The following is a 12,729-nucleotide window of genomic DNA, read 5'->3' as shown; positions in this document are numbered from 1 at the left end:
TTCATTTAAAAACTGCATTTTGTGTTTACTTGTGTTATCTTTGACTAATGTTTAAATTTGTTTGATGATCTAAAACATTTAAGTGTGGAAAACATGCAAAAAAGTAAGAAATCAGGAAGGGGGCAAACACTTTTTCACACCACTGTATACTGTGTGTTATAATCATTAATCAGGTGTCATTTTGGGGTCAGTCAGTAGATCAAATCAGTGTTAATTTCTTCCTCTTCTTTTGTGTCAACTTCCTTGTACAAACTGACACATGCAGTCAAATAGCAAATCGTGTGTGTGTGTGTGTGTGTGTGTGTGTGTACCTGGACGGGGTAGAAGATGGCCTGCAGGGTCGGGAGGATCTCTGTGAAGAATCTGTCCCACATATCGGCGAGGACGACGAGCTGCTTGTCACCTACAGGCGACACACACATAGGCCGGTTACTATGGAAAAACATTAACAACCACCAAGTGCCCACAAATATCCTGGATGGACGCACTGAGGAGGAAATGGGCTCGTTAAACGTTAACTTAATGTTTCTGTTGTTCTGCTGTCTGTAAACACAAACAGAGCGACACTGTGTGTTGTTATCACATTACACTGAATCTGCGGCTTTAAATAGCAAAACGATACAACGAAGAACAATGGCTAATATGTGAAGTGATTACATGGGTTTGTAACGAGGAGCTGCTGAGCAACAACAGATTTTAAATGTTTGCTGTGAACCATCAGTGGACACAACATAGAAAATAAAATTATTCAAATAAACACAAAGTAATTTACATTATCATAACCTGAGAAACTTCAGCACCCCTAACTTTTTAATTATTATTTTTTCTTTTATTAAACAAATATACAAAAAAAGGTAAGCTGTAGTAAAAAAAAGGTCAAATATCTAAAATACAACAAAAAAAAACTGAATATTGTATTAAATAAAGTACATAAATTGGAAATAAAAAACAAAAACAATATAATAATTGTATTTTGAAAAATGGTCTTCAGTTTAAATTAAAGGTTACTACAATCAAGCTCTATTACTCTTTACAGTTTTACACCTCTCTGCAGCCTTTTTTGCAGAGTTTAAATTGATATATTTTTCAAATAAAATTGAAATTCATTACATAGAGCATTTCAAATGGGTTTTCATAATGTCAGTCATTATTAATGATCAATACACCATCAACTTTGTTAGAATTAATGTCCCCTATCATTAGGAAAATGATTTTGAGGAACATTTGTCTTATAAATGTAAAAAATATATATAAATAAAAAAACCCTGAACATTTTTGACATCACTGCAAAAGACATATGATGAGAGAAAAACATCCACAGTTGACTCAAACAAGTAAAAATTAAATTAATCTTAAATAATAGAAAATTAGAATTAAATTAAAATTAAAATAAATAGAATTAAAATAGATCTAAAATCTTGGGTTTCTTCAACTTGAAACTGTTCTGATTTTAATTTTGATTGAAGGTCTTCTGTGTTTAACAATCTGCTGTCTGACACAGATCATATCTCCTCACATGGACTCAGCTCTTTAAATCACATTATGATTTTAATTCAGTCAAAAAGACAAAACCTTTGTTTGCAATTTTAACACTGAGTTGAAGAAATCTACATGAATGTGTTTTGTGCAGAAGAAAAACTGTTTGTCCTGAAACTACAGTCACACATCAATGAATAAATGCAAAATGCTAAAACAAATTTCCCCTCAGGGATATTAAAGCTTCACCCTGCTCTGTGTTTGTTCGACGCCTGTTTGTCCTGTTTGTCCTGAGCAGAGACAGAGACAGTCAGAGTGTCTTCACAGCTCAGACTCAGAAACCATCAAACTCACCTGAGTGAAGCTGGACCTGTTCCAGGACTTCAGACAGACCTCGAGTCAGCAGCTGGTTCTGAAACACACACACACACACACACAGTAAATGCATGATGTTAAATACAAAAACGAGAAGATGTGATATAATCATCATTCAGACATCCCGATCAAAACGTCTGCAGAGCTGCTACCATCCTTATTTGACCTACACAGATATGCTTGTATCAGTGTTTAGCCTCCTCTCACTGAGGTGGACACAATAATAGAAATACCTGTCAGTTAGGGACGCCTAGATGGGGAAATTTTTCCCACCTGTTAACAAACTCATGACAACACCAGTGTTACCAACTACACCGGACAATATACAAGAAAAAATATTCGTCAATCACCTTAAATTTTTGCAGAGCGCTTATTTTGCTCTTTAACATTAGATCTTTAGACCTCCTTAACCAAACGTAACAAGTACAGCTGGTGTGGCTGTGGCACAGCTCAGGCTTGGCAGCTCCTATCTCCGCTTCATTTCCCTCTTTCCTTATGGAGGAAGAATGACTAACTCTACCTCTATCATCCTCTGGGCCTCAACATTCAAATCATAGTCTTCCTGGTTGTGTGGGTCTATAAATGCTGCCCTGCACATAATGTCCCAGCATGCCTCTGCCAGATCTCTGCTGCTGCTGTACGAAGCTGACACTTTGAGTTTATAATCATAGTGTCAGTTGTCTGACTGAGTCCTGATAACACACTTAGTATTTTACAAATTAAACGGTAAATGGATTCCATATACGTCTTAGTAACCACTTTGCTTAACTGTACCATTCACCCATCCACACACACATTCATACACTGGTAAATGGACTGCACTTGTACATGTATAGCACCTTTCTAGTCGTCTGACCTCCCAAAGTGCTTGTTACACTACAAGTCACATTCACCCATTCACACACTGGTGGCTGAGGCTACCATGTAAGGTGCCATCTGCTACTCCGTTTTTTCTTCAGCACACTCACACACCGATGGAACAGCCATCGGGAGCAATTTGGGGTTCAGTATCTTGCTCAAGGATACTTCAGCATGCAGACTGGAGGAGCTTGGGATCGAACTGCCGATCTTCCAATTGGTAGACTTGCTTTAAGTCCTGAGCCGCAGCTGCCCCAGCCTTGGGCACAAGGTGGGCATATAAGGTGTTATTTGGAGTTCAGGATCTTGTCCAAGGATATTTCGGCCTGTAGACTGCAGGGGCCAGGGATTGAACCACTGACGGGCACTGGTGGGATTGAACGGGCCACAACCATCTCAAATATTTATCTATCTATCTTTTTTTTCCATGAACGTGGGCACAGTGAGGGTAGTGATACGGTGGGCAAGTGATGCATTCTTTTCATCCGAAATTCCTGCATGTCTATAAATATATACAACGTTGTGTCAATCATATTTGCACACTGAGTCCAAAACATTCATCCATCAATAAAATTTTCGGAACAGGTTCGATTTTCTGCGTTTTTCATATCAGTCAGAAGCCTTTAGAGACGTTTAACCAAAACTCAGTGAGGAAAATGCGGCGGCGGGACACAGCAGTGACAAGACAGAGGGACAGGGCGCACAGAATCATTTCATTACTCAGATAGCTCATGTCTATTTTTTATTTACCTATTTATTTTGACTGCTGTTGACTATCCTGAAAGTGCAATATAAATCCAATTTATCATAATAATATTATCATCATTATTATTATTATTATTATTATTATCATTAAGTCTGCTTATGAGTCAAAACATCAGCACTTAATTGATGTTTGATCAGCAGATCTGCTGTCCTGCACACTTGCGAAGTTTAAAGGAACTTTTATTTACTATTTCCTTTTATCTATTTTACCTTCATAAAATCTATTTTAGCTGATTTTATTGGTCTTATTTTTATTACATTTTCATAACTTAAATTTCTATTATGTCATCTGTAAAGAGACCAACCTGTATGAAAGGTGCCAGATAAACAGATTAACCCTTGACATTTACAGGAGTTACCATAAACCACTAGGTTTATTTTTAAAATCTGCAGAGTCACCATTGTACAGTCACTGCCCCATCTAGAATAAACAGGAAACTGTAACATGTGGCGGTGAGGGAAGTGAAGGTCACCATCTCTGTGACATTTCATCACATTTTATCTGGATGTCAAAGTTTAAAGCTTTTCTCTACAGATCAGTGAGGACGGGGTGGACACTGAGCTGTGGACAGGAAGGACATGTTTGTGTTTCTGAGACGAGGACATCAGTGTTCAGATCACATAAAGACAGGTCTGACAGGAGGACTTCCCCTGCTGTCATCTCTGAACAGGAAGAGGAAGCCAGTCATCCTGATCACTATCTGCTGATCCACAGCTCGCTCTCTGAGGCCCGGACGATTAATAAAAAGGATCAGGAGACACTTGACCGTTCAGCGCTGCAGCTTCAGGAGACAGAAATCAGCTTAGTGTGAATGACACAGAGCGGCTGCTTCACTTAGACGCACAGAGCCACACACACACACACACACACACACACACGCACACACACACACACACACACACACACACACACACACACACACACACACACACGCTATTAAGTGAGCTTATCTGTTTGGTGTTAAATGTTCTCAGAAAGAACTTCCCTCTTTGAGATCAAGAAAAAGGAACACCATTAATGTGGGTTAGACTGGTTTTATAAAAACATCCGGACTGCTGTGTTCTGTGAACGTGAGTCAGGACAATTAACAGGTTACAGCCTTTTGAAACATATCAGTTCTTAATATTTGAAACGGTTTCAATAATCATCTTTGGTGATTTCAATACACTGGTACCAACTGAGCTCTCTTGCATTCCCCTAGTGTTTCAGTCCAGATGAAGCAGCATTTTGAAAATATATAACTTCTGTAACGGACGTATTTCTGAGAGAAACAGGACAGGCAGGTGGGATATAACACTGGGAGGGATTTGATTTGATTGTTGAGAAGTGGGCGTGTCCTAACAGCAAGGCCTTGACACTGTAACCCACACAGGATAGTATCCTACAGGGAGCGAGACAAAGCACATCGTAAGCTCCATGATGTTGCTGAAGCAGTCCACTCTTATAGGCCTTAACTTGGAGCTGTCACTAGGTGTGTTTCAAACCACCTGTTTTTATGCACATTTTTAATTTTCACTAAAAATAAATAAATAAAATAAACAAATACAAATGCCACAAATTCCACACATATCACACAGAGGAGAGGAGAAACAGAAATGAGGAAAGTAAACAAAAAGCTTACGTGAAGAGGGAGTGAGAGCAATCAAACTTGTTTGTGAATACAAAGAATACAAAGACATACATGTTTTGGCTTTCTTTGAGGCATTTATTGATAAATAAGTGCACAACATGATGGGGGATTTGATCGAAAGGGTGACTTTAACATTTCCTGCGGTCATTCTGTTGCACTCTGCTACTAACCAGGAAAAGAAAAGTCATTGTTTTCATGAAATAGCCACCTGATATTTATCTCTTCGTGAAATCTCTATGCCCTGAATGTCAATTTTTCCTGTGGTATCGAATATGGTTTAGAATATTGATATCTTTAAAGATATTAGAAACATTTCACTACATAACTGTCATGAGAACACTAATTTGTAGTATTTAAATCCCTGATTATCTTTGTAGATATTAAAAAAATAGTGTGAAAGGTTTGACCATGAAGCAGCTCACTGGCTGTTTAAACAAGTGGATGTCATGAAATTGTTTCTACAAATAACTGCACAGAATATTCAGATTTCATAGAAAATGAGACAAAGTTGTAAAAGAAAAGTAAACAAGAAGAAAGAGGAAATATTAAGAAATACTAGTTTAGTGGTCAGAGCACTTGTCTTCCATGTGGAAGGTCCAGGGTTCAAATACTTTACTTTACTTTACTTTATTTGAAGAGGACCGTGCATATTAATGAACAATCGGTACAAATACATGACGTCATGTAAATATGCTGGATTTAGCTAGGGTTAGGGGGTTAGGGGGTTAGGGGGTTAGGTCAGCAAAGGAGATTAGATTCCTTAAGGAAGCTTCAGGATAAGAGGGTAACTCTGGAATCTGAGCCAAGTCCTCGACAAGGGCGTCTCAAGCCCGTTGTAGACGGGAGGTTCCAGACGTAAAAGTGGATTCATATTATTCCAGATTATTTTCAGAGAATAAGACTAAAACAAGTCTTGATATATTTTAGTTTAGTGGCCCCAGATAACATAAGTCTGCTTCGACACTTCCATATTTCTACTTAAGTTAAAGAACATCTGAGTTTTGGGAATTAGGTGAAAAGTATAAAAGTGACAATGAGATCAACATCTTTCTAAAAACATGGACAAAACACTGGTCCAACTGTCCAGCTGAGAAGTGGTCTGAATGCTGACTCCCAGTAAAAGTCTGGGGTCATCACCAGTTTCATGTTGTGTCACATGACCACACACACAGATGTGCTATGTAACTAAGCATGTACAGTACGTAGTGTTAAAATCAATTAACTGAACTGCATGAGTCCATGTTTGTGCAGAGAGTTTTCAGATAAACATCTTCACAGTTTGAGTTCACCATCACACCATCAGCTCAGACTCTGAAGACTCACAGGGATGTTTCACAACTGTAGCTTTTATCACCTTGATTTAGTATTGCCTGCGTTAGTGTTAGTCAGGACCAGAGTTGTAACCGCACAGAGGCAAGAAATACAGTCTGGCACATAACCCCCTCTACAATTGTTTTAAGTCTTTAGTCTTCAATCAGCTTTAGAGGAGCTGGGAGGTGGATTTTGCTTCCTTTGAACGGAGCCAGGCCAGTTGTTTTCCTCTGTTTCCAGTCTTTATGCTAAGCTAAGCTAACCAGCTGCTGGCTGCAACTTACCATGAAGACGTGAAAGTGGTATTAATGTTGTAAAACACAGACCTAGCCAGAAATCTTGGTGTAGTCATGGACACAGACATCAACTTCAACAGCCACATTAAGACCATTACAAAGTCAGCCTACTGTCACCTTAAGAACATATCAAGAATATAAGGACTACTGTAACAGGGTCTTTACAGGTCCTGCTAATCAACCAGAATCGATCAGATAGCTGCAGCTGATTCAGAATGCTGCTGCTTACTAAGACCAAGACAGTTCTGAGGTCTTTACACTGACTTCCTGTCTGTCAGAGAATCAATTCTAAAACACTGTTGGTGTATAAAGCACTGAATCGTCTGGTTCACGTCTGCCTTGTGTCCCCAGAGTCAAGACGAAACATGGAGAAGCAGCATTTAGTTTTTATGTTCCACATATCTGGAGTAAACACCCAGAAAACTGCAGCTCTTCTAAATCGAGGTTGAAGATTTTTCTGTTTGCCGCTGCCTTTTATTAAATCAAATATCTATTCATTCCTTAGACTGCACTGTGACTTTATTCTTGTTTTTTATGCCTGTTTTTGGCGCCTTGTCTTGATGATGTCTTATGTAAGCAGTGGTTCCCCACTGGTGGGTAGCGGTCCAAAAGTAGGTCACAGGCCAATTCTGAATGGACTGAAAGTGACTCACAAACTTGTTATGTTTTAAGTACAGTAAATTTCCAGCACAGAGCTTTCGTTATGAAGTGATGTTTTCTGCTTTAGAGTGACTAACCAACGGCTACTTGACAGAGACAGCAAACTAGCTCAACGACATGGCCAAACGCAAGTATGGCACTGAATGTGTTTAACCGTGGGACCTCGAACTAATGACTAAGGAGAAGTCTGGACCCCATGGCTGGACCAGTTGGGAACCACTGATATAGAGCACTCTGAATTGCTTTGTTTCTGAAATGTGCTATATAAATAAACTTGCCTTGACTTTACAATTTATTTCTCTTGATCGCTGGGATTTAATAAAAGCTGTCGTAATTTTAAAAATGTTTAAACAATGTTCCACCTAAAAATCTATGCCGCAAAATAACGACCAGAAACAGATTCTTGGCAAAAACATTTCTGTTGTTTAACACATAAACATCAGATCACTGATAATATATCCAGTATCAGCAGACTCTGAATATTAAACTGCAACAAACACAGATACAGGAAATGTAGCAACCACATTGACATCAGCTGTTTCCTCTGATTGTTGAAAACAAACATGAACTCTGTCAAACTGTAAATAAAAAGAGGAAATAAAGAGTGAAAGTACCTGGAAGTAGTCAGTGATGAAGGAGCCCATCTCAGTTTTAAGGAGCCACCTGCGAAAACACAAGAGGATTTCAGGAAAAACGACTAACGGACGCCATGTTTCACGTCTGTGGTTTTATAATGAAGCAGCTGATTATTAAGATTTGATTAATCTAATAATGTTCATATGACTATTAATGTCTATTGTTAAAGTGTGACATTGTGTGTGAATGTACAGCATGAGAGGATTTTTCATCTTGTGTATCATTTTTTAAAACTTGGGTGAAGAAGTAGATTTATTATTAACTAGACTCTTTAATTCTGCACACAAATATTAATATAAATCATGTTTAACGGCCTAAAGTATTATAATGTATGTAACATTATAATTTAATTTGTTCATTTTTTTTTACATCAGAATTATATTTAAACTGATTATTTGTGTGTGTTCCTGTTTCTTGTGCGGCGCTGATGTGTGAATTTCACCTCATACTGACAGTGATGTAATGTAATTACATTAACATTACATTAACTATTTATCAAAAAGCTCTTCATCAGTACAATTCTGATGTACCTTTACCTTTTCCTTTGCTTAAATATTTCAATGTTTTGCTACCTTATACTTTTTTTTCACTACACTTAAGAGGAAAATAATGTACTTTAAGCTGCACTGCATTTATCAGACAGATGTTGTAGAAGATTTAGATGGTCAATATAATCAAAAATACTTTATGATGTAATATTATACATTTAGCTACACACCACAGCAGTTTTATTTGGTTTTCTCTCTTTACAAAGAACACAAAGATGAAGACAAAAAACAAGTGGACAAAGAAGAAGAGCAAGAAGACGTAGGAAAAGAAGACAAAAATAAGAAAAACAAGAAGATAAAGAACAATAAGACAAAGGAAAAGAAGAACAAGAAGACAAATAACAACATGATAAAGGACAAGAAGAAAACTAACAAGATGAAGGACGAGAAGAAGGACAAGACGAAGTAGTAGTAGTGTTGGTCACCTGATGCTCTCATTAAGCGTGAACAGCTCGTTGGTCTGCAGCGCTCCACCCTGGAACACCTTGATCACAGCTGATTGGACACTGAGGACACAAAAACAAACAAAGGTCAGAGGTCAACAAACTGTGTTTCATACATATCCTGAACAAAGACTGTATATGAAGATCTTTGATAAAGATCATCCATAATTACAAATCCTTCGTTTGCTCCTCTTTAATCTGGTTGTTGATGTGTAAACACGACTGTGTTGGAAGAGAGAGATTTTAAGCCTGCTGCAACACTCAGTGCACTCTGTCCAGTCAGGATGGATGGGTGGATGGACAGACGGACAGACAGATAGGTTATAGAAATGGAAGTACTGGACTTATATCAGCTGTTCATAACTAAACATCAGATTTGATAAACTTTGTGATTAGAAATCTTGATTTGTAAAGTGACTAAAGTTGTCACGTAAATGCAGCAAAGAAGAAGTAGAAAATGTAAGTATTTAAGTACATGTGCTTGGTTACATTCCACCACTGCTTTGGGAGAAAGGTTATTAAGATAAACTCATCACTGGAGTTATCTGAGGTGGATTTATGATTTCAAGATAAACGCATGACTTCATGCTGATGAGACAACAGAATTTGTTCTTCAGCTTCTGTGAAGTGTGTCGTCGGGTCAGTGTGTGTGTGTGTGTGTGTGTGTGTGTGTGTGTGTGTGTGTTGGTCCCTGTGTGTGACTCAGCTGGTTGACAGGACGTGGCCCGGCTGCCACCTCCACTTCCTACTAAACATCCTGCTATGTGTTGCAGGAGAAGCAGGAAACAGGCCGGAGAGTTTCTACTGAATGAACACACACACTGATACACTGATAAATGAGGGTCGGGGAATATCTGAAACTTTTCATGATGTCATGTTTTTTTCTTCATTTTGCTGCAGAGTGAGCGCTCTTCACTTTCACGTTGCTCCTTGGTACAGGCAGCTGCAGACACCGAGGCAGCTGTCCAGAGGAAGAGAAGCTTTGCCCAGTCAGGCTCCAAGATAACGTTATCCTATGCTTTCTGCTTAGAAGTGGTGAATTGTGTGTGCAAAATTAACTCATTTGTCCACCGGCTAAATGTCAAGTCAAGGATTCCTTCTCCACATTCTTTTTTCAGCGGGTTGACAGAATGCGCCAGACGTTCTTGTCAATCATTATAAATAAAGTCTAAGCTTTAAATCTCTCATTTTAAATATCAACTAAAACTGTGTCATCGGATCAGAAACTCTTCTGACCTTCAGCAGAACCTGTTCCTCCCTCTGAGCTCTGGAAAACACGAGCCAGCACTTTTTATTCTTTTCTAAGCTCATGTTTGGACCCATAACATAACACACACACACACACACACACACACACACACACTTCAATCTATACATCCAGTTAAGCTTGTGTCCTAAACACATTAAGATAATATCTGTACTTGGTGTTGTGGGATTATGGAGTCAGATCTGATAACAACTGATGTTCGTTCTGTTTGACACTGAAGCTTCACACTGCAAACACTGCAAACACTGATACAGGATCACCTTCTGTTTTAAAATTTCTACTCAAATACTGAAAACATTTCGAAGCATGTAATATTTTAATTTGGAATTTGGACATGACTGATATGTTCCATAACTAGGAGCAGGATGGAGCTTTGCATACCTCGCTTTATGTGACTGTATGGTGGGATGAAATTGAACACTGGTGACTGTCAGCTGTAGGAGAAACGTGTTTAATTATATTTTATTATTTTCACTTCATTTTTCATTTTTAATTTAATTATAAATATATATTTATTTATTTTTTTTATTTGTCTTTGTCTCGTGTATGTTTGTATTTTAATATTAGTTATGTATCATTTATATTTCTTGAAAATCCAGGACCTAGTCCACATGGAAACAACTGTTTTTTCATAAGTTTTTTTGTGTTCTCAAGAGCATGTCAAACCATCTGGTGGCGATACAAGATGATGTTGACTAATAAGAAGCCTGATAAAAGCTATCACCTGATGGTTACCTGAAGCAGAGCCCTCGGCTCTAGGTAACTGCACATGTTTGTGTAAAGATGTTAGCAGGTTAGAACCAGCACTATTTTGGTCACATCCATCACTGCACGAAATGTCTCTTCATGTGTGATGCTTCACAAAGGAGATAACGGCGCACACTCTGACGTCACAAGCCAAAATTGTTTTCCCTGTATACACATCAACACTGAAAACTGAACATGTTCACCCTGTAAGGAGTTTTACAAAGGTCTGTTCTCAGTGACCTAAAACGCAGTTTGTGTGCAGACAAAAGGCCAAAAGAAAAGGCTACAAAAAACTGTGTACATGTGGACTAAGTCTAAAAAAAATGAAGTGTAAAAAAAGGCCATGTAACATTTTACTCTTTTGGTTGGTAGGTAGATCATGCAAAGAGAGCTTAACACTAAAGGAGGCTCAACACAGAAACTTCAAAATAAAAGTACACAACAAAATAAAAATAAAAATAAATAAACAGCAAGAACATCTGTGGAAGCTGTGGAAGTCACTTTAAGAGTTGTAAAACCTACCAGAATGCACTGCGCCATATTGGACCAATAAACACTCCCACTGGTGGGTGACATTATGCACACTCCTCTGTTGACACAATGGCGGCCGGCTGGTAACAAACCATTGCATACTACAGCTAAACAATGAGCTAAAACATGTTTCTGAAAACATCTGAGGTGGAAATAGGCAACTCAGTATCAGAATCTTGGTTTTGATTTGATCAGCGCTGTTTAGTTTTACAGTTTGATCTCAGTTTTTTCAGCCTCACTATGCAGGAAACAGTATGCAGCCCACTTCCTTCTCACAAACTCTCGCTCTTACACCCCGAACATGGCACTGAAATATGTTTCTGATAACATTTGAGGCAAGAAATTGGAAGTGCAGTGACATAATCTTAATTATGATCAGTACTGCCTAGTTTCACCGGTCGATCCAGTTGGTTAACATTTGAGAAGGATAGAGGAGCTGGTCTGTCTGTTGAGCCCCTTCAATAGTCTCTGTGTCTGCTGTAGCAGCATGGGTGGCTCCACAAGTTGACGCATTTTATTTAAACGTACCCTTTTAAATAACTGTGAAAACAACAATAAAAACTTTCCAATGCTAGAATCTTCATTCACTCCCTGTAAGGCTCTGACAAACCAAGCCAACGGTCGGCCATCATTCAATGTTGAGCCGCCAATAAGCATCCGTGGCCCTCGTTGCTGCAGTATGTCCTGCACAGTTGGCCTTCGTCTGTGCTAGTCGGCTTTTTGTCTGCTGATCCGGAGCCCATCAGTGAATGATATCATTCTGATTGGCAGTTTGGCTCAGTGCACGAAAAGAGAAACGGAAGTGAGGAAAGTAAAAAAAAGAGCTAAAATCCAGAAGTAGCGAGACTGACACAAACTTATATAAGGTAAGATTTTATTTTCTTTGACCATTGAGCTCTTTGGCAGAAATGGTTTGTGATGGTTTGTGTTACTGGTCATCTGCGCACAATCAATATGCTTTGTTCTTTCAGCATTTGATTGTGTTGTCAATGTGCTAACTGGCTAACTTGCATCAAGATTGTCTTCCCATTTCCCTTTTTGAATGACAAATACAGACTATCGCCGTCTGCTGGTGTGGAGAGGTATTTCCTCTCACGTAAATGCAGAATGTACGTGCTGGTTGGCCGTCGGTTGAAGACTTTGCAGTGTGTTCATGTGCAACTTTTTGGCTGAGACACAAGAGAC

General features: G+C 38.6%; 1 protein-coding gene across 1 annotated transcript in view; it reads right to left on the bottom strand.

Moving 5' to 3' along the window:
- LOC126408343 (proline-rich protein 5-like) overlaps nt 1-12,729 on the bottom strand; it is a 41,102-nt gene that overhangs the window by 8,965 nt on the left and 19,408 nt on the right. The window contains exons 3-6 of the mRNA XM_050073846.1: nt 8,982-9,062; nt 7,987-8,035; nt 1,831-1,888; nt 312-403 (exon numbers count right to left, since the gene is read on the bottom strand). Coding sequence (XP_049929803.1) covers nt 312-403; nt 1,831-1,888; nt 7,987-8,035; nt 8,982-9,062 — 280 coding nt within the window. The remainder of the gene's footprint in view (nt 1-311; nt 404-1,830; nt 1,889-7,986; nt 8,036-8,981; nt 9,063-12,729) is intronic.

The sequence above is a fragment of the Epinephelus moara genome, chromosome 20, assembly GCF_006386435.1.
Source record: "Epinephelus moara isolate mb chromosome 20, YSFRI_EMoa_1.0, whole genome shotgun sequence".
NCBI classification, from domain to species: domain Eukaryota; kingdom Metazoa; phylum Chordata; class Actinopteri; order Perciformes; family Serranidae; genus Epinephelus; species Epinephelus moara.
This window is presented reverse-complemented; position numbering and strand designations above follow the sequence as displayed.